A 23,448-nucleotide genomic window follows, 5' to 3' on the forward strand; every position below is an offset into this window, starting at 1 on the left:
ATATATTTTCTTTTTAGAAAGATGATCAAGTCTCACCAAGTTTCTCTCAACTTAGCTAGAGTATTTTAGGTGTCTCTTCACAAAGAATGCAATGTATCAACACTTTTTTTCTTAAGTTCTGTACATAAGGAATAGACTTAGAACTTCTCATATTGCATAGACATCAAAGATCAATCATATACTGAGAATGGATACCTATATAGATCAACTGAGACATGGAGGTGCCGGTGTTGGACTAGGGTGGACAAAGTTAAAAATCACACAACACCAGGTTATAGTCCAACAGGTTCATTTGGAAGTACAAGCTTTCGGAGCGCTGCTCCTTTATCAGGTAGCTAGTGGGGCAGGATCATAGGACAGAGAATTTATAGTAAAAGATCAAAATGTCATACAACTAATGCGGTGTACTGAACAAACCTAGACTGCCGTTAAGTTTTTAATTACTTAGAATGGGTTTGCAGATCTTTTACTTTAAATTTTGTATCCTATTATCCTGCCCCACTAGCCACCTGATGAAGGAGTAGCACTCTGAAAGCTTGTACTTCCAAATAAACATGTTGGGCTATAACCTGTTGCATGATTTTTAACCTAGATTAACTAAAGCAGAGATTGGAGGTTCTTTCATCTCAAGAACGTTAATGCATCCATTGTGGAATTGTGCCAATCTGGCAAGGGATTGCATGATGAACAGTAGGAACCTGGGAAGTACTGAGGATCAGAGGAAGCTTGGTGTGCACGTAAGCCAATCCCTCAAAGTATCAGAACAGGTGGATAAAGTGATTCAGGCGGCATATGGTATAGTTGTCTTTATTAGTTGAGGCATAAAATTTAAGAGCAGGGAGGTTATGCTGGAACTGTATTAAACATTGGTTAGGACACATCTGTTCTGGAATTCACATTATAGGAGGATGTGATAGTACTGGAGAGGGTACAGAGGAGATTTGCCAGGATGTTACCAGGGCTGGAGAGTTTCAATTATGAAAATAAATCAGATAGACTGGAATTGTCTTCCTTAGAGAGAAGGAATTTGAGAGTTGAGATTGAGGTGCATCAAATTATGAGGGGGTAGAGATAGGGCAGACAGGAAGGAACATTGTCCATTGAAGGAGTGATTAATGGCCGGGGCATAGATTTAAGGCATGGGGGACAAGATTTAGAAGAGACTTAAGGAAAATCTTTTTTCACCTAGAGTGTGGTGGGAATCTGGAACTCACTGTTTGTAAGGGTGGTAGAGGCAGAAACCCTCATAACATTTTAGAAGTATTTATATGTGCACTTGCGATGCCAAGGCATATAAGGCCAAGTGCTGGAAAATGGGACTTAAGTAGTTAGGTGGTTGTTTCTGAACAGAGTGGATGAGAGGGGTTGAAGGGTCTTTTTATCTGCTGTAAATCTTTATGACTTTTCATGCTCATTTTACTGGTGCAAACCCATAAACATGTGGATTTACAAATTACAATTCCATAAATTGTTCTCGTGATAAAGGCAACCAAAGCAATGGAAAAATATAAATGACATTAAAAAAATCTATTCTAGTTAACAAATATTGGAGTTTAGCAATTCACAAATAACCAAGTAACACTGACTGCTTGCAACATAGCATGCTCAAATCTCAGGCATACAAAAGTTATTCTGTCACTGTGACAGATTTTCTTTAAGAGCCTGTGGTTTATATTCTCAAAGCAACACAGTATTTCATCCTTTTGACGTGACATTGCCCGAGTGTTTAGTGAACTTAAAATTATTTAACAGAAATTGCATTAAGTGTAAAAAAAAACTTTGCAATACTGGCTGATCTCCCACAGCACTGTTCATAGACAATATATAGCCTTCAGCATGGCAGTTTATTTGTAAAAGTACACCTGTACTTAATTAGTTCTGACCCTTTTAAGGTCAATTCCATGATAGTAGTTAAAGGTTAACTGCTGTTGATCGGGAAACTGGCAGCTGCTAACGCTGCTCCTTTGTCAGGTGAAGTGGAGGGAAGCGCACACGCACAGAATATATAGGTGGATTAATCCAGATCTTCTGTGCTTCCAGACAGTCAGGTGCTGATGTAACACTCCCAAAATGTGCTTTGGAATCTTTTTAAATCTCAATGCAAAAAAACCCTAAGAATTCCTTGGAATTTTGAACACTCTGTTTTTTTTAAAGGATCCTAGGAAGCCGGAGAATTGTTTTTCAAATCTAAGTTACAGAGGCTTTGGACTGTTCTTATATAATTACTTGGATAGACAGAAAAATCAGAGTCTAACTCCTGGGTAATTACAGGTCTGAATACACCACTCCTGCAATCACTCACACTGACCTTACTCCTTGATTTCCCCCTACCCCTCCCTTACTCAACTGACTGGTCTCTCATTTGACACCTCCTCAACTCAACTTCTCCACTAAACCCTTACTCACTCCTGACCTGACCTGACTGTCCCAATCCACCTCACCCAGCTGTCACTTTACCCCTCTCATGTACCAAACCACTTCATCCATCTGCTACCCTACCCATCTCAATGAGCTACTTTATCCCCTGCCTTCGTCCTACTTTCCCATCTAATCAATCAGCCACCTTATCCATCCACCCTGCTGCTTAACTCACCCAACTACTTTCTACATTTATATTACACACTTATCTTTTCTTTCTTTTCAAAACAGCTTTGGAAAATTTCAATTCTAAAAAGCCTTTACAGACATGATGGGCTGAATGACCTCCTTTTGCACTGCAACATTTCTATGAAAAAGAGGGTGCGGCTTCTGCTTGTATTCTGAATGCCGCTTCCTTCGAGCTCTGCTCCATTCAATCAGTTATAAAAGATCTGACATCAGAAGCTCTCACAGAAAAATTGCAGGAAGGCAAGTGCATATTCCTTTGCTAAAGTCAGAGATAAGCGGCGGCACGGTGGCACAATGGTTAGTACTGCTGCCTCACAGCACCAGAGACCCGGGTTCAATTGCTGCCTCGGGCAACTGTCTGTGTGGAGTTTGCACATTCTCCCCATGTCTGCGTGGGTTTCCTCCGGGTGCTCCGGTTTCCTCTCACAATCCAAAGATGTGCAGGTTAGGTGAATTGGCCATGCTAAATTGCCCGTAGTATTAGGTGAAGGGGTATGGGTCTGGGTGGGTTGCTCTTCGGAGGGTTGGTGTGGACTCATGCATCATGATCAATTTACTTTTTGCAACATCCATAGCAGACACTTAGGTAAGTAAAGTTGTACTGCTTCTCACCTTGTGTTTGTCTCTGCAATACCCATGCAAAATCAGAAATGTTATAATTGAAGACCGTCCAAGTTGCAAAACAAAAGGACATTAACTTGCAGTATTGACAATGAACAGAATAGCAACATTTACAGCACCAAAAGTACAATACAGGCCTCAAAAGAACAATGTAACAGCAAATTAGAAAAGCAGTTCCATTGTATGCAATCTGATCCTGTTTCTTTAGGAGATCCTTTTCATTGCCTTAAGCAGTTCAGGCTTAAACTAAAATTTAAAACTGTAGAACTTGAATATTTTTAAATACATAATATATAGCGAGTAACATTTGAAATTTGACGTGGACAGGGATTAAAATAAGGGATCATAATTTCAGTGTCACCCCAGGTATTAACATTGGCCAAGCAAAAACTATTCACTTTTCCAATCCATCCCTTTGGCCAAGCAAAGGTGTGGGATGGAAAAGTAATAATTTTAAAATAATTATTTCAGAAACTGTTAATGCTTCCAGCTTGCTGGACATTGAATGTATGCTGGTCTGATGGTATCATTTTGTAATTGTTAAGTGAGTAGCAGAGGTTTGGTAGCATCTTTCAAGTCAAGATTGCTTGAGTCATACAGCATGGAAGCAGACCCTTCGGTCTAACAAGTCCACATTGACCATAATAGGAGAAAGTGAGGATTGCAGATGCTGGAAAGTCAAAATCGAAAAGTGTGGCCCTGGATAAAGCGCAGCAGGTCAGGTAGCATCCTTTATCAGGGCTTGTGCCCAAAACATTGACTTTCTTGCACCTCGGATGCCGTCTGACCTGCTGTACTTTTTCTAGTGCCACATTTTGACATGTTGACCATAATCCCAAACTAAACAAGTCCCACCTGCTTGCACTTGACCCATACCCCTCCAACCATTTCTTTTTCATATACTTATCTTAAATGAATTTTAAACATTGTAACTGTACCCACACCCACCATTGCTTCTGAAAGTTCATTCGACACACAAAGCACTATGTTTAAAAAAAAGGTTGCCCCTCATCTTTTTTAAATCTTTCTTCTCTCACCTTAAAAATATGTCCCCGAGTCTTGAAATCCTAGACCCTAGGAAAAAGACATCTGACATCACCTTATCTATATTTCTTAAACCTCTATAAGGTCACGTCTCTCACTTCACACTCTCTCAACTCAACTTCTCCACTAAACCCATATTCACTCCTAACCTGACCTGACCGTCCCGATCCATCTCCTATGCGACAGTGAAAAAAGTCTGAGCCTCCAAACTCTCCTTATAAGTCAAACTCTCCATTCCTGGCAAGATGCTGGTAAATCTCTTCTGACCGTCCCCGGCTTAATAATATCCTTCCTATAGCAGGGAGACCAGAACTGGACACAGTACTCCAGAAGAGGTCTCACCAATGTCCTGTACAACCTGAACATAATGTCTCAACTCCTATACGTAGTTTAAGGACAAGGTGTAAACCTTTTAGGACTGAGATGAAAATACATTTCTTCACCAGAGAGTGGTGAGTTTGTTGAATTTACTGCCACAGAAAGTGACTGAAGGAAAACATTGTGTGTTTTCAAGGAGGAGGTAGATACAACTCCTGTGGCTAAAAGAATCAAAAGATATAAGGAGAGAGCAGGATTAGGCTATTGAGTTCTGATCATAATGAATGGTGGAGCTGGTTTCAAGGGTTCAAGGGGTCGAATGGCTTACTCTTGCTTATTTCTATATTTCTATGTTAATGAGAGGCATAGATAGAGTGCATTGGAAGCCATTATTTTCATTAGTAGAGGGGTCAATAACAAGAGGCAATAATAAGCTAAGAGATGGAAGGCTAAAAGGAGAGTTGAGGAGAGAGCTTTTCTTTCCCTCAGATGTGGTGGGAGATTGGAACTTACTTCCTGAAAAGGTAGTTGAGCCAAAAATATTCCCAATTCCCTCGTCTCCACCGCATCTGTTCCCAGGAGGACCAGTTCCAAAACCGTACAACCCAGATGGCCTCCTTCTTCAAGGACCGCAATTTCCCCCCAGACTTGGTCGACGATGCCCTCCACCGCATCTCTTCCACTCCCCGCTCCTCCGCCCTTGAGCCTCGCCCCTCCAACCGCCACCAGGGCAGAACCCCACTGGTCCTCACCTACCACCCTACCAACCTCCATGTACAGCATATCATCCGCCGTCATTTCCGCCACCTCCAAATGGACCCCACCACCAGGGATATATTTCCCTTCCCTCCCCTATCAGCGTTCCGAAAAGACCACTCCCTCCGTGACTCCCTTGTCAGGTCCACACCCCCCCCACCAACCCAACCTCCACTCCCGGTACCTTCCCCTGCAACCGCAAGAAATGCAAAACTTGCGCCCACACCTCCCCCCTTACTTCCCTCCAAGCCCCAAGGGATACTTCCATATCCGCCACAAATTCACCTGCACCTCCACACACATCATCTACTGCATCCGCTGCACCCAATGTGGCCGCTTCTATATTGGGGAGACAGGCCGCCTAATTGCGGAACGTTTCAGAGAACACCTCTGGGACACCCGGACCAACCAACCCAACCATCCCGTAGCTCAACACTTCAACTCCCCCCCCCCCCAAGGACATGCAGGTCCTTGGACTCCTCCATCGCCAGACCATAGCAACACGACAGTTGGAGGAAGAACGCCTCATCTTCCGCCTAGGAATCCTCCAACCACAAGGAATGAACTCAGATTTCTCCAGTTTCCTCGTATCTTAGCCTGCTGGACACACTTTCCTCATTCCTGAAGAAGGGCTTAAGCCCGAAACGTCGATTCTCCTGTTCCTTGGATGCTGCCTGACCTGCTGCGCTTTTCCAGCAACACATTTTCAGCTCTGATCTCCAGCATCTGCAGTGCTCACTTTCTCCCCAAAAATTATTATAGCAGTTAAGCAGTGTTTATGACATTAACTTGTATTGACATCACCTTTAGGTCTAAGGGCCAAGAGCTAAATGATATTAGTATAAGCAGATCTTTGTTGACTGGCAGAGGCACAATGAACTGAATGGACTCCGTGTATATTGTAAACACGTATGAGTCTATGATCCTTCTGAGGCAGAGTACAGAAATCACACAACCCTAAGAAAAAGAATTTTCCCACATTTCTTCCTAAAAGGGTGACCTTTAATCTTAAAACAATGTTCTAGACGAACTTACAACATGAAGCATCCTTTCCATGTCCACCTTGTCAAGAGCGTTCAGGATCTTCTACACTTCAATGAAATCACACCTCACTGTGCTAAACTCCAGTGCTATACCCATTACAATAACCAACACTCCTCGAACATTCCAGAAGCTTCCCCTGACCTCCGGAACTGCTCTGCTGCCATCAGTCACAAGGCGGGACAGCACCATCACCGCGGTGATCAATGACATCACTTCCGCTCTCACTGACCAGCAGCTTGCAGCCACGGCCACTCATGCCACCTTCGCGACCACCAGCCAGACAACAGTCGCCAAAACTGCCGGACTACCAATCGCCGCCACAAGACCTGCCACTGCCGGGACCAACATAAGGCCCGACTGAGAATATACTTCTGCGCACCCCACCCCCATTGACTTCGCCGCAGCCACTTCCGCTCCCTCTGACATCACTTCCAGCCCCACATCACCCCCGATGCCACGCAACTTCCATCCCCATCACGGCTGCTTTTGCAGCCACTTCCGCCCGTAAGGACTTCACCTCCACCACGCCTTTCATCACTTCCATCCCCTACGTCATCACTGAAGTCACGTGTTCCGCGACATCCGCCTCCACCAACGCCACTTACCTGCACACTGCCAACATGCCCTCTTCTCTCTCTCTCCCCCCCCGCCACGATCCCACTGTCACAATCCCGCTCCCCCCCAGAACCCTGAGGGGGGCATCACCTCTGCAAATGATTCCACTCCCCATTCCCCCTACCACTACGCCCACTCCAGTCACAGTCTCTGCCCGACTCCCAGCTCCACACCTATACCAGGTTCTAGCTCCCAGCCCTGCCATGTTTTCACTATCCCCACAAACCTCCCCCTTACTGAGGACAAATGATTAATCCTCAGCAAAGGCCTTACATGTTCATCCCCCTCCGTCCACGCATCAACAAATTCAATACGTGTTGTGACGTCAAACACTTCTTCCACCGCCTCCGCCTCTGAGCTTACTTTTTCAATCAAAACTCTTGCCCACCCTCCAAGGACCCCATTACCCGCCTCCAACACACTCCATCCATCTGGACACCCCATGCCGGTCTATTAACTGCCCTCGATCTCTTCATTTCCAATTGCCACTGGGACATTAACTGCCTCAACCCATCTATTCCCCGTCCCCCACTCCAACCTCTTACCCTCACAATGCGCAGCCCTCCACTCCCTCTGCTCCAATCCCAACCTCACCATCAAACCAATGAACAAAGTGGGTGCAGTGTAGTTTGGCACACCGACCTCTACACTGCTGAAGCCAGGCGCCAACTCGAAGACACCTCCTTCTACCACCCCCTCAATAATGACCTCACCCCCCTTCACCAAACCATCATCTCCCTAACCATACATAACTCCATCACCTCAGGCGATTTCCCATCCACAGCTTCCAAATCTCTTAGTTTGGGAACCCTGCACTGCCCGATCTACCTCCTTCCCAAGATCCACAAGCCTAACTACCCTGGCCAACCCACTGTCTTAGCCTGCTCCTGCCTTGCCGAACTCATCTTCACCTACCTCAATACTGTCCTATCCTCCCCAATCCAAGAATTTCCCACATATACTCAGGACACCACCCACGCCCTCCACCTCCTCCAAGACTTCCATTTCCCCAGCCCCCAACGTATTATCGCGATCATGGACATCCACCCTCTACACCTCCCTCCACCATGACCAGGGCCTCCAAGCCTTCGGTTTCTTCCTCTCCCGATGTCCCCACCAGTACCCTTCCACTGACACTGTCATTCGTTTGGTTGAACTGGTCCTCCCCCTCAACAATTTCTCTTTCGAAAACTCCCACTTCCTCCAGATGAAAGGGGTAGGCACGGGCACTCGCATGGGCCCCAGCTATGCCTGTCTCTTAGTCAGCTACGTAGAACAGTCCATCTTCTGTACTTACACCGGCACCACTCCCCACCTTCTCCTCCACTGCATCGGCGCCATTTAGTGCTCCCACGAGGCGGTTGAGCAGTTCATCAATTTCACGCACACATTCCACCCCAACCTTAAATTCACCTGGACCATCTCTGACACCTTCCTCCCCTTCCTGGACCTCTCCATCTCCAACAACGATGACCGACTCAACACCAACGTTTTTTACAAACCCACCGACTCCCACAGCTACCTGGATTACACCTCTTCCCAACCTACCTCATGCAAAAATGCTATCCCGTATTCCTAATTCCTCCGCCTCTGCCATATCTGCTGCAAGGGGGACCAGTTCCACCACAGAACACACCAGATGGCCTCCTTCTTTAAAGGCCATATAAGTTCCCCTCCCACGTGGTTGAAGATGCCCTCCAACACATCTCATCCACGTCCCGCACCTCTGCCCTCAAACCCCAACCTCCAACCGCAACAAGGACCAAACCCCCCAGTCCTCACCTTCCACTCCACCAACCTCCGCATAAACCGTATCATCATCTGCTGACATTTCCGCCACCTACAAACGAACCCCACCACTAGGGATATCTTTCCCTCCCCATCCCTATCCGCTTTCCGCAAAGACCGTTCCCTCCGTCACTACCTGGTCAGGTCCATGCTCCCCAACAACCCACCTTCTTCTGCCACCGCAGGAATTGCGAAACCTGCACTCACACCTCCCCCCGCACCTCCATCCAAGGCCCCAAAGGAGCCCTCCACATCCAAAGTTTCACCTGAAATTCCACAAATGTCATTTATTGCATCTGTTGCACCAGATGCAGTCTCCTTTACATGGGGGCAACTGGACGCCTTCTCGCAGAGAGCTTCAGGGAACATCTCCGTGACACCCGCACCAATCAACCCCACAGCCCCATGGCCGAACATTTCAACTCCCCCTCCCACTCTGCCGAGGCAATGCAGGTCCTGAGCCTCCTCCACTGCCACTGCCTCACCACCTAATGCCTGGAGGAAGAACGCCTCATCTTCCGCCTCGGAACCCTTCAACGCCAAGGCATCAATGTGGACTTCACCAGTTCCTTCATTTCCCTTCCCCCACCTTACCACAGTTCCAAACTTCCAGTTCAGCACCATCCTCATGACCTGTCAATCTTCGTTCCCATCTATCTGCTCCACCCAGATTTAAAGAATCCGTTCCAAATACTTGCAACATCCCCAAAAACACCCTCTTGGCAAAAAAGATAAAATCAAACACAGGTCTTTACAGGTGAGATGTCAGAGAGAGAGAGAGGATCAGCATGGAACGGTTTCTTTGACCAGCAGCCTCAAAAAATTGAACTTGCTTGCTAAAACCAAACTAAATCAGAGAAATGTTGAGCTGGGAGAACTGGCCACTTCCCTTAAATTGTACAAGTTTTTTTTAAAACTTGAAAGTCTTTTGCCTTAGGCAGTATCTGTAAGCTATCAAACTAGCCCTAAAACCCTTCCAAACTAGGCACACCGGAGCTTCTGCATTAATGACCCGTCTCAAAAAGAAAACCAAGGACAGAATAACCTTGTCAAAGGAGCAGCATCATCACATAACCATAAGACCTTTGTAAGGTTGACTTAGAGCATGAAAGCTCCTTCTGCTCCCTAAATATCCTTGAGCACTCAGACCCATCTCCAGGATGTGACGTCTAACTCAATTCAAGATGAATCTTCTTACTCTGCAGTTCTAAGCTCCGTGGCTCATATTGGTGCCTTGTTCAAAATGTTTATAACAATGCCAGAAAACTCATTTCAGTTTCTTCTTGGAGTTATAGAGCAAGTGTTGGTTTGAACTGCTCAGAATTCACTGAATTAGAAATGGCTCCTGTTGTCATGTACAGCATGAAAATTACCCACAGGCATTTCTGTGGCTGCAGATGTGACTCCAGGGTGGTGTGTTGCCTCCCTGGTCAAGAATGTCACTGAATGGTTGTAGAGCATTCCAAGGGGAAAAGCAGCACTGCACTGCTACAGGAGCCAATCTGTCCACTTGGTTGGATGTAAAACATTTCATGGCAGTATTCAAGGAAGATAAATGAAGCTCCCCATCGTCTCCAACATACAGTTCAATATTTTTCCTTCAAACAACATCACTAAAAAAGCACATTAACTGGCTGCCTATCACACTGCAGTTTGTGCAGTCCTGCTGCATGTAAAATGGCTTCCATGGTTTCTAAATGGTGACTATAATTCAAAGGTTCAATGGCTGTAAAGCACTTTGGGATGTCCGATGTGGTCAAAGACCCAATATAAATGCAAGCACATTCTGGTGCAAATTTGTAATAGATCTGAACAACACATACTGTTATCCAGTTTATTTTCCCTCTACGCTAATCAATGAACATTGGAATGGTTGTGGCAAACATCACCACAAAAGGAAATACTGTCTATGTTGTGTTCTTTAAGAAGGTTCATTCCACCATTGTACAGCAGGTAGTCTCCAAAGCGATCCGTTTACTGTTGTGACCGTAGCGTTAGTCTTTAATTTACTGAATACACAGAGGTTGTCTTTGAAAGAATCTAACATACTATGTTAAAATAAGATAGTTACAAATCCCTGAACACTGCATGATTTACAAGTGTAGTTACTTTAAGCATAAATAAACTACTAATAGTTGCAGGCATTTCCTAGTTCAGTGTAAAGGGACATACTCAACGTAATTTAGAGATGCACTCTTTTTACTAGAGAAAAGATCTCCTGATCTTAAAATAATACTGAGCACATATTATCCAAGTTTATTAAAATACTGGGATTTCATTTTAAAATATTTTCTATTAAAAATATATAATGAGCCAAGGGACACATAGAATGTTATAAAACAAACCCACAAAACACATTTTTTCATAATCCAATTCTCCTTCTCTTTCCCTTCTTTCCTTTCAAGAGGTTTTTTTGTGCCAACACTGAAAACATGTCTTGCAACTCTGTTCTTAACTCCCACCCATGCTTCATTGCAACTCCTTGCAAGAAGTCACATAAAGCAGGACTTCTCACCCTTTTCCTCTGATTGTCCTTCTCTCCTTGAATGGAAACAGCCAATTTTGGCTTGTTACTTCCATACATTGACAGAGTTAGGATCAGGAGTTCTAAATAAGATGCAATTCCTACAACATGAGAATCTTTCATTCCCTAAGACTGTTCCCTTCTGGCTAGTTTCTATTTTTGTGAAACAGTTGTAATCATTCTCTAATGCAGCAATTTTGAATACTTTTAGGTTAACAAATAAAAGATATTTTGAAGCCATCAGGATAATTTAAAGTCAAGTAGTTGCTCATGGCAAGTTATCAGTAGCCATTCAAAATACATTATGGGTCAGGTATTGCTTCTCTTGGTGTTCTATGTTAATTCGATTTCTCTGTGCACTCAAAAGTTTTTTCTCTCTTTTCTAAGTTGCTGCAAGTGTGGATTAATAACAATGCAACAAAGCCAACAGGTGATATAGGATCTTGGTGATTAACAGAAATAGTGCACTGCCCTTACCTATGAGATTTCAGGATTGAGAAATTAGAATTAGAATTCCTAAAGAATTAGAATCCCAACAGCGTGGAAACAGGCCCTTCGACCCAACAAGTCCACACCAATCCTCCGAAGAGTAACTCACCCTGACCTATTCCCCTACTTTATATTTACCCCCGACCAATGCACCTAGCCTACACATCCCTGAACACAATGGGCAATTTAGCACATAATGTGCTAACCTGCACACCTTTGTGATTGTGGGAGGAAACTGGAGCACCTGGAGAAAACCCACGCAGACACGGGGAGAATGTGCAAACTCCACACAGACAGTCACCCAAAGCCGGAATCGAACCCGGGTCCCTGGTGCTGTGAGGCAGCAGTGCTAACCACTGAGCCACTGTGCTGCCCCAATAAACTAGAAGGAGGAGTGAGTGAGAAGAGTGAATTAGAGAGATCAAAACTCTCAGTCCAATTCAATAAGAGATGAGAGGCAAAGAGAAAGTAATGTTACATTCAGAGAGAAAGGAATAATGAAAATACAGAAATACAGGTAGTTCTCCTATAACGCCATGTTTGCATTCCAGCGAAACCTTGGTTAATAGAAAATTGCTTAATAGAAATAACTAGCCAGAAGGGAACAGTCTTGGGGAATGAAAGATTCTCATGTTGTAGGTTACTTAGAACTCCTGATCCTAACTCTGTCATTGTATGGAGGTAACAAGCCAAAAAGCCAAATGGGAGAAGTGAGGTTAGGGGATAGACCAGCAAAAATGGTCACTCATGATTACTCAAAAATCACCCAAAAGCTTAATGCAAAGTATAGCATAGCCTGAATGAAGGTTGAAATCATATTTATTAACGAAACAAAACTAAATTTAAACTGTGTATTTAAAAAATGTAAGAAAGCTGCTCTCTGTATAGTATTTCTGACAGAAAGTTGCTCTGTCAGCAGCTGACGTTGGCACATGCGGGGTATGGCACCAAGACTAGGGCTGACACCATGCATATGCAGAAATGGGTGGAGACTTTGGTGCAGCTATCAGCGCAGTTGTAGAACAGTAGAAAGACAAGCACTGACATTGCATATGGAAGGAATGTGCAAACACTGACACGTGCACAGAAGGGCGCGGACACTGCATGCACACAACAGCTTGGAAATCAGCGCATACACAGAATGCAGCACGTGAACCAATCCACACTTGAATTGTGCTACTGCCAAAGCAGACAAGCATTGTCGAAAATACCGTTCCTTAATTCTTCAGTGATGTTATAGCCAAATTGCGCTGCCGAAACCTATGGTATCCCAGAACTACCTGCATTACTTTTTTTAGAATCTCCTAAAAGAACTCTCGATCTGAAGTTAGATTCTGAACATACTCGTTTACATTCTGAGCCAGACAGACTGATCGGGTGTCATGAATCCCATGGTTCAAAGAATATTAATGCAATTTAATTACTTAACACTAAATACAGTAATTAAAGGGAAATAAATATGCAAATGAAGCAACATGAAAATTTGACAGAAGGTCAATATTTGAGATCATTTTCACAATGATGATGTTAGAACCTGACAATTCAACTTATAACTTTTATTTGGTCAATCAGCATTTTAATAATGGCATGTTTTATCCATATTTTAGTTTTTAAGCAAAACCTGATCCTATATTGAAAATAGAAAGCTTAAGAACAAATTAATTTACCCTACAGATATTTTGAGTACATTGGAAAAGATGCAAAGAATAAAGCCACTACTATAGGAAATCCATTACTCACCATCACAACAGAACATTTAGAAATGCATTCAGTTTGAAATTAACTGTTTTAAATACCAATTCATAAATGATTGCAAGAGTCAACTGATGCATTTAAATCATTTTTAAAACTTTATCAGTGATTGTATGTTGGAGGAAAAGGCATTTATTCTGCAAGAAGATTACTCTTTGGAAGGACTTTTGAAACTATCTTGATTTTAATTCCTTTTACACTTCCTTTTTAAATGAATAGTATTAATTATGCCTTCACCTTATGCTCAACGCTGAAATGAAAGAAACAGAGCATGATGCACATCATGGCATCATGCTGCTGTCATTTTGCCAAAAACAAGATTAGAAGACTAATGTGGCGCACTGAACTGATTGCCAGTAGATAATGCCAGCCAGTCATTTTTGAGATTTAAGTAAACTTATTTGTTCAAGCTATGAGGAATTTGGGGTTCTGGCTTGATTTGTCACATTGCATTCAGTTGAGTGCTACTACTTTTCTGTTACTGATGGTACTTACAGGAATAAATTTGGCCTCAATAGTTTAAAGGAAGAAATATGTAAACATTATGATTTTACAAAAAAGGAAATGTTTATCCTTCACAGCAGCCAGCAAATATTTGGGAAAATTCAATCCTCCTCTACTGCTGATACTTTACCAAATGAAAATTACTGGATATGAAACTGAATTTATCCAACTATATACCATCTAATTGTATATAATCAACTGAAATTAGGAATATGAACTGTTACTCAAGACAGGTTAAGAATATCCTAATCCTAAATGCAGATTAACACAAAGTGTCCTGGATTTTCATGCAATTATCAAACTCACAGACCTACATAATTCCAATGCAGTTCTGACCAACAGTCCAACTCATTTTTATCCTATCTGCTACAATTGCTTTGTCTGATCATTTCAAAATCATTACATGATGCAGGTCCATCCTTCGATATTCAATCTTCTATTGAAGCAAATAAACAAGTACTGATCACTATTACTTGTATTCCTGATTACATCCACTGACTATCTTTATTTCTAATAGAATAATATTCACGGATTTATCTTTTGATATCAACTTAATGTCAGCATTCATAGAATCACAGAATCCCTACAGTGTGGAAACAGGCCCTTTAGCCCAACAAGTCCACACCGACCCTCTGAAGAGTAATCCACTCAGACCCATTTCCCCTACCCTATATTCATCCCTGACTTAATGCACCTAACCTACACATCCCTGAAAACTGTGGGCAATTTAGCATGGACAATTCACCTAACCTGCACATCTTTGGACAGTGGGAGGAAACCCATGCAGACACGGCGAGAATGTGCAAACTCCACACAAACAGTTGCCCAATGCTGGAACTACTGTGAGCCATCAGTGCTAACCACTGAGCCACTGTGCTGCCCGTCGATCCATTTATTTTAAAATAATGGCAATCAGAAAATCTCAGCTGTTATCTACCTAAACAAAACGACAACTTAGGGTTTAAAGGCTATTCACCTCAAATTATATAATCTTTCCAACATAATAAGAAAGTAAGCTCTACAAGGTTACCTATAACTCTTAAAGATTTGGTCAGCTTCATCCTATTGGTCATCCTATGTGAATGTCCTGATAGTGTTATACAAAACCAAAGTATTGCAGTTTTAAACACAAATCATACATGTTTCCCCCAATTTAAGCTTTTGCATTTCTTACAAATGGTATTACAGTAAAACCTTATTTAGAAAATATTTTCAAAATAATAACAAGTGATTGCACAGGTTAATGACTGTAGTATCCAATCATAACGCTAAATGAGGGAAATAAATCCTATTTTAAAAATGAATCCCTCAAATTTGAAACAAAGTTGAAGCATGGAAAAGAACTAATCATGTCTGCAGTTCACAATAAGTGTCTCTGAACTGGGCATGTTTAAGCCCATTGATTAAATATGAGGCCTGTAACAAAAACATTTATTTGGACTGTTATTAGCAAACTATAAATCAGCCACAAGCAACTCCTATTTACTGGAAAGAACAAATACACATACTGAACATTATGAGTTGCTTTCTGAACTGGTATTTGAAAGAACATTTGTCGTAGCACACAGGCGGCAACTGAAACGTTCAGACTATACCTTTCCCAGGAATTTATTATTAAAAATCATTAACATTCATTTATCCAAATTAAGCATTCCTTTCTAGGCTTATAAAAAGACTCTAAAAATAAAGCTACATCTTTTATAAACAAAGCCACAAATAAAGTACATTGTAAAAGATTCTAATATCACTCAAAATACTGTTTACATTTAAAAGTAATTTTCAGTCATTTAACATTAGGTCAGGCAGAAGTGTGCAGACGGAAGATGATTTAAAATGCTTATTAACACCTATTTTCAGTTGTATTAACCAAACTTTGCAAAGTTACCACATTAATAATATCAAGAGATACTATTTAAAGCAAATTTAAAAGAACATTTCAAAATGTTGTGAGATTGCACGCAATTATATACCAACGAGTTTGGAAAATAGTTGATTATGATTAATTCAAGTAATTCAACGGCTCTCTTTTATTTGCATGGCGCCATGCACTATGCACCTAATACCAACTCTTGTTTTACAGAATAACTTTCTTGGAGACCAGAGATTTCCTCTCGGCTTTCTCCAAGCCAACATGAACTCACTCATCTGGACTTTGTGCCTGCTACTAATTAGTCGCATGCCTGCAGGAGGAAAGAGACAACAACTCCATGTCGAAAGCAACACTGAAATGCATACTGTTGCTCATAATCGATACAGGCGTTCACCTGATATCAGCAAATGTTCTTACACTTTCTTGGTCCCACATCAAAGGATAACAGGTCCTATCTGTGTAAGTTCAAAGAATCCAGATACAGACAACAATGGGCTAAGTAAAATGGATATGGAAGAGCTGAAGGAGATTATGTCCAAACAGAAGAGGCAAATTGAAAACCTTCAGCTGTTAGTGGAAGTGGACGGAGGAATAGTGAATGAGGTGAAACTGCTACGGAAGGAAAGTCGGAATATGAACTCACGTGTAACACAGCTTTACATGCAGCTCTTGCATGAAATTATTCGCAAAAGGGACAATTCGCTGGAATTCTCTCAGCTAGAAAACAAAATTTTGAATTCTACAGCTGAGATTCTGCGAATGGCTACCAGATACAGACAACTGGAACAGAAGTATGCAGTATTGTCTGCTCTTGTTAATAATCAATCTGTGATCATAACTAAATTAGAACAAGAGTGCATACGTAGTCTTACTCCCAAGGACTACGAACCACCACCTCTTGTGCAAGTTGTACCACAATCCATTCCTCGCAGCAGGCAATACCAGACCAATTTATTTGGCAGTAATGAAATACAGAGGGATCAAAATCCCGCAATTGCACGGGAACGAGGGCTTCGCTCAAGAGCTCCTTCACATGAACCTTCTCCTACAACTGCTACCATTACAGAATCACCAGTTACTGAGGAGCTAGATGGTATGTTTGCAAAATTAAAATAATGTGATGTTATTAATGCAAGATTGTCAAGTGATGCAATATTTCCAGCTTTCAAAACTGCTGCCACAAGTTCTTTTGTCACACTACTTATTCAACTTAGAGGTCATAGTTGATTTCCTAAATATCTTTCGAAATAGCATTTCAGTTAATTCAAATCATACTAACTTTCATTCCTCTTGACACAAATTAATCATATTTTTCAATGGTGATCAACTGTGAGATAGGACAATTTTGTTGAAGCTGAAATGTTTGCCATTATAGCTTTGATCATTGGTGAACTTAAAAATTGCATTCAATTTTATTTTTGATGGGCACAAATAGTAGAATTTAAACAAACGAAATTTTGAAGAACAGAAAAAACAGATGTTATCCCTGATAATAACGCGATTACAAATCAGAATGCTTTCAGTCAAACTTTCAAACAAAGAATAATAATTTATGTGCTGTATGACAGACAAATTATAAGCACAAAGATATCAACAGTTCACCATCAGGCTTTAACTATGTGTTATCATACAGAAATGGACTTAAGTACAAAGTTTGAGCATTAATGTTTACATAATTCACTGCTAGCTATGTGCTTTTTGCTATTAAATAATATGTTGAAGAGAATTTTTTGAAGAACTAAAAAGTAAACAAGTTTCCTTATTGTCACTTCTGGTTATCTTGCATGCGATTTTATCGTGGAAGCAGCAAGAAATCATTGATACTGTCACGAATAACGTATTTAACCGGCTTTTCAGTCAGCAATGAAGGAATAATGCCTGCTGTTCATTTCACTCATGGCCACCCATAGAGACTTTGCTGAGTTTTTGAGTGCAGGCTCGCTGTCATAGGACATTTGATCCAATGCAGTGATCTCTACAGAGAACTTTTGGTGAATGAACAGTTAAAGGAACATTGAGGCTCTTCAACCAGACATGAGACATGCAGACCAAGGACTACAGGAAATACAAATCAATTTAAATGGTGTACAGAATCAAAACAGAGAAAATGATTCAAAGCTGTGATTAAGAAACAGATAAAAAGAGACAAAATGAGTTTTAAAAAAAATTACATTTCAAAAAATATTTCAGAAGGAAATTAAACTCAACATTTGAAAAATTCAATATGCACTATTTGTGAGGTCTTTTGCCAGTAATTATTATTCATCATACCATTAAAAATGGGATTATAAATGATTGTGCCAGCTTAACGTTTTCTGCCTTTCTTATTAGTATGGTATCTTCAGGTCCTTACAATGATTTCAATGGAGGTCACTGATGTATATTTCAGCCACACAAATGCCTGGCAATAACTGTATCAATGTCTATTTCCAATAATAGATACTAACTGTTATTGCTTAATAAACAATTACATTACCATCACAAAATCTTCCACTATCAACATCCTGACAGTTTAAGATTAACTAGAAACTGACTAGAACAACCACATAAATACTATGGCGACAAGAACATGTCAGAAGTTGTAAAGTTTGTGACAAGTAACTCACACTCTTAAGTCCCCAAAGCCTGTCCATTATCTATAAGACATATGTAGGAGGTTGGTAGAATACTAATTATTTGCCTGGATGAGTGCAGTTCCTACAACACTCAAAAAGCTTTGACATCATCCTGGACAAAACAACCTGCTTTATTGGCACCCTATCCACATCTTCAAAAGTCACCCACTCCATCACTGATGCAGTGGCACACCAATGTGTATGAGCTATAATGTGCACTGTTGGAACACATTCGCCTTCGATAGCACCTTCTAAACCATGACCTCTGCCACCCAGAAGGACAAGGTAAGCAGATAAGACAATAACATCATACAAAATAGAAACAGGAGCAGGCCTTTCAGCCCCTCAAGCTTGCTCTACCATTTAATACGATTATTGCTGATCCAACACTCCTCACATCCACATTCCTCCACTACTGATTCCTCTGCTGATCAAAAATTTATCTCAGCCTTCGATATAGACAAGGACTCTGCCCCTCCGAAGACTCTCAACCCTCAGAGAAATCCCTTGTCCTCTCAGTCTGAAAATTGTACCCCTTCATTCAAAACTATGCCCTCTGGCCCTCAGACTCTCCCATGAGGAGAAACATCCTTTCAGCATTTACTCTGTCAAGCCATAGAGTTATAGAGTCATAGATATACACAGTACAGAAACAGACCCTTTCATCTAACTCGTCCATGTCGACCAGACATCCTAAATAAACCTAGTCCTATTTGCCAGCACTTGCACCATATCCCTCTAAACCCTTCCTTTTAATATATCCATCCAGATGCCTTTCAAATGTTCTAATCATACCAGCCTCCACCGCTTCCTCCAGCAGCTCATTCCATATACGTACCACCCTCTGTGAGAAAAGTTTGAATCTAAGAATCATATGTGTTTCAAAGAGATTATCTGTCATTCTTCTAAACTCCAATAAGTTCAGTCACAACCTACTTAATCTTTACTCGGAAATCAATTCCTCCATACCAGAGATCATGCTATTGAGCCTTTTCTGAACTGCCTCCAAATGAAATATTTTTTTTCTTAAATAAGGGGACCAAAACTGCAGACTGTACTCCAAATGTGGTCTTGTCAGCACCTTGTACAGTTGCAGTAAGACTTTCCTACACAGACTCGGCACCCCTTGAAATAAGAGATAACATTCCTTAGCCTTGGTTACCTGCTGCACCTGTGTGCTAGTTTCCTATGCTTTGTGCACATGTATTCACATGCCCCTTTATCTTGCAGCTTTCTGCAGTTTTTCTCCATTTAAATAAAACAGTTCCTTTAATATCCCTTTCAAAATGAACATCTCCATATTTTAGCACATTCCATTCCATTTACCAACATGTCAAACCCACTTTCTTAACCTATTAATATATCTGTGTAAACTATAAGCATACAGATCATATGTCTTTCCACATATTTTTGAGTCTTCTACAAAGTTGGCTACAGTACATTCTCTTCCCTTTTCCAAGTCATGAATATATATTGTAAACAGTTGCAATCTTGCACCGATGCCTGTGGAACCTCACTACTTATAAGTCACCAACCTGAAAAGAACCCCTTATCCCCACTTGCTGTTTCCTGCCCATAAGCCAATTTTCTGTCCGTACCATTGTACTATCTTCAATGTAAATATCATCACTTAAACTTAGCAAGGAGATAGAGCACTTACACTTTCTCAAGGGCAATTAGGGATGTGTTATAAATGTGGCCTGGTCCATGACTCCCACATGTAAGAAAAAAAAATTCTCCAGGGAAAAAAAGTATGAATTAGATATTCTTTTTCATTCTAAAGGATAACAAAATTGGAACCAGCAAGCAAGTACAAAACAATATTCCACTGTCACTAGTATTTTGGGTCATGGATATATCCCAGAAATTCCCATCAACATTCTTAATGATCTTACTTAAATTACCTTACCAAGAGAGAAGGCTAAACCGTTAATATTTGCAAAGGCAAGAAAATTAGGGATAGCTTCAAATTTTGTTTGAAAGGATTTCTTAAATGGATAAACTCTCTCTTTAGGAAGCTGAGTCACATTTTTGGATTTTCATCAGATTATTCCTGCAAGGAACTAATTGTGAACCAGTTGTGTTTGACTGTTGCATTTTAAGAAGCTTCGACTGGTTTAAAAAATAACAAGCTTGCAGGCATTGAGACTCAGAGTAAGAAAAACACTTTAATCTTATTTACACAAGATACAGGGCACATACACAAATCACTTCACCCAATCAGGCCATGACTACATTTAGAGGTATTTTAAACAACTTAGAACTTAGAATCCCTACAGTATGAAAGCAGGCCCTTCGGCCCAACAAGTCCACACTGACTTTCCAAAGAGCACCCACCCAGACCCATTCCCCTGCCCTGTTATCCTATTTTATCCCTGACTAATGCACCTAACCTACACATCTCTGAATATTATGGGCAATTTAGCTTGGCCAATTCACCTAACCTGCACATCTTTGGATTGTGGGAGGAAATCAGAGCACTCAGAGGAAACCCACGCAGTCACGGGGAGAATGTTTTTACCCTGTGTGGAGTTTGCACAATGAAGGGCTTTTGCCCAAAACATCGATTTCCCTGCTCCTCGGATGCTGCCTGAACTGCTGTGCTTTTCCAGCACCACTCTAATCCAAACTCCACACAGACAGTCGCCCAAGGTTGGAACTGAACCCGGGTCCCTGATGCTGTGAGGCAACAGTGTTAAGTACTGCGCCATCCCACGTGTTCAGATATATGACAACACATGCCTGGAGCAGCTGAGACTTGAACCCAGACCTTCTGGCCTAGAGCACTCTTACATTATAAGCGCCCTATACCTATGTTAAAACGCTTCACTCAAGTCTTGTCCTATCTTACTTCAGGATAATCTAGTCTAATTCTCCATTAGCTTCGCTCTCACAGATAGTTTCTAATTAACTTGTTTTCTTTTTGATATTCACTTATGGGAGATGTCCATCACTGGCCGGCCTGCATTCACTGCCCATCCTTCCATACCCTTGAGAAAGTGGTGGTAAGCTACTCTCTTGAACACTGCAGATTACATGCAGTAGATTGTTCCACATTGCCCTTAGGAAGAGAATTCCAAGATTTCGACCCAACGACAGTGAAGAAACAGCAAAATACAGAGGAACTTGTATATCAATTATCCGAATATTGGATTATCCGAAGTCAGGATTATCAGGATCTAAAGGTCCTGATAGAAACATTACGTCAAAGAGCTGTTTCAATCCTGATTACATCTTTTGTTTACAGGTACAATGATTAAAAATGAACTCGGCTCACTGAAATGCTGCCGAGAACAGTCTTGGACAGTCCAGGCACCGTCTCTAAATGACTGACCTCCCACCCTGTTTTTCACCCCCACACTTTCCCTGGAGTTCTACACAGGAGTGAAACCCAACCCTCCCCCTTCCCTAGATAATTTCTCCAACATTGTCCTGTATAGTGCAGAGGTGGAACCTGTCACAAAGTTGTGTGTGTGTGTGTGTGTGTGTGCGCGTGTGCACGCGCTATTTGGAGACTTACCCCACAAAGGCAGCAGCAGTCTTACTCTTGTATAGTCCAGCTGACCGGAAGGGGGCGGGGGCGCAGATGGGGGTTGGACGGTGGGTGGGTGGTAATGGATGCAGTTAGGGGCAGGTGGGGGATCAGGGTGGGTAGCGGACAGGTGGAGGTGGGGTCTCGCGCACAGTGTGCTGCTGCCTAGTCTCCTGAACGGGGAGCAGACTTCACAGAAAACTCTGAGCCCCAGAGGAAATCAATTAACCGAATAATCAATTATCTGAACGAAATAGTGTCCACCCATCTCATTCAGATAATCGAGGTCCCTCTGTGTTTCCAAGTCAGGATGATGAGTGGGTTGGAGTGTAATTTGCAGATGGTGGTGCTCTCATGTATCTGCTCCCTTTGTCCTTTTAAATGGAAGTAGTCACGAATTTGGAAAGTGCTGTTTAAGCATCTTTAGTGAATTTCTGCAGTGCATTGTGTGGACAGTGTAGATTACCAATATTGAACATTGCTGGTGGAGAGAGTGGGTGCTTGTGAATGTAGTGCCAATCAAGCAGGCTGCTTTGTCCTGGATGATGTCAAGCTTCTAGTCAATGGTAATCCACAGGATGTTGATACTGGGAGATTTAGTAATGGGAACACCATTGAATGCAAAGGGGTTCAGAGATATTATTACAGACCTTTGCAGAAGGTAGGACTTGAACCTCAAACTCCTAGCTCAGAGGGAAGTACATTACCACCGCACAACAAAAGTCTTATGCATGTATTTAAATGCTTCATTCAGATCTCGTCCTGTCTATCCTCATGAAAATCCAGTGTAAATCTCCATTAGCTTCTTTCTCATATGGTTGCCTAGCCTCTCCTTAAACAATCATTGTTTTGGTTCAACCACAGCAGAGTTTCACATTTTCATTGTGATTTCGGTAAAGAAGTTTAATCTTTTTTGTTCATTTGTAAAGTATGTTAATTTGGTCAACATTATCACTGAAAATAATTACAGTTTTCTCCTATCATTCTTAACAACAGGATTATATCAATAATGATGAAATATTTTCACTCATATGAGATCAGCATGGCATTCCTGCTGACAATATATGCTTGGGTCATACGGTAGTCAATTTTGTTCACAAGACTATTGGTGAATGCCTGAATGTGGAAGGAATTTAAGCAACCATACTTTCCTAACAATAAAAAAGGAAAAGGTGATGGCATTCATTCAGGTTTTGACCAGACGGCTGTGCCTAGAGTCAAGAATGAAGGCACAAGTGGAAATTCTTTGTAGTTAGCAGTTCTCAAGAAGAAAGGCAAGACCAACGATCAGTCAGCCCACTAAAAAGGACAGAATTTGTGCTTTATTTTTTCTTAACTTTTTTAAAGGACTCGTGGAACAGAGTGCAAT

At 41.7% G+C, this 23,448-nt stretch overlaps 2 protein-coding genes across 5 annotated transcripts in view; one reads left to right on the top strand and one right to left on the bottom strand.

The window, feature by feature from the left end:
* The window catches only part of ralgps2 (Ral GEF with PH domain and SH3 binding motif 2), a 436,511-nt gene that overhangs the window by 97,231 nt on the left and 315,832 nt on the right, over positions 1-23,448 (bottom strand). The gene's annotated exons all lie outside the window — the stretch shown is intronic.
* Positions 1-23,448, top strand: part of angptl1a (angiopoietin-like 1a) — a 77,723-nt gene that overhangs the window by 7,209 nt on the left and 47,066 nt on the right. Inside the window, exon 2 of the mRNA XM_072573454.1 lies at positions 16,143-17,025. Coding sequence (XP_072429555.1) covers positions 16,194-17,025 — 832 coding nt within the window. The 5' untranslated portion in view covers positions 16,143-16,193. The remainder of the gene's footprint in view (positions 1-16,142; positions 17,026-23,448) is intronic.

The sequence above is a fragment of the Chiloscyllium punctatum genome, chromosome 7 (assembly GCF_047496795.1).
Source record: "Chiloscyllium punctatum isolate Juve2018m chromosome 7, sChiPun1.3, whole genome shotgun sequence".
Taxonomy (NCBI): domain Eukaryota; kingdom Metazoa; phylum Chordata; class Chondrichthyes; order Orectolobiformes; family Hemiscylliidae; genus Chiloscyllium; species Chiloscyllium punctatum.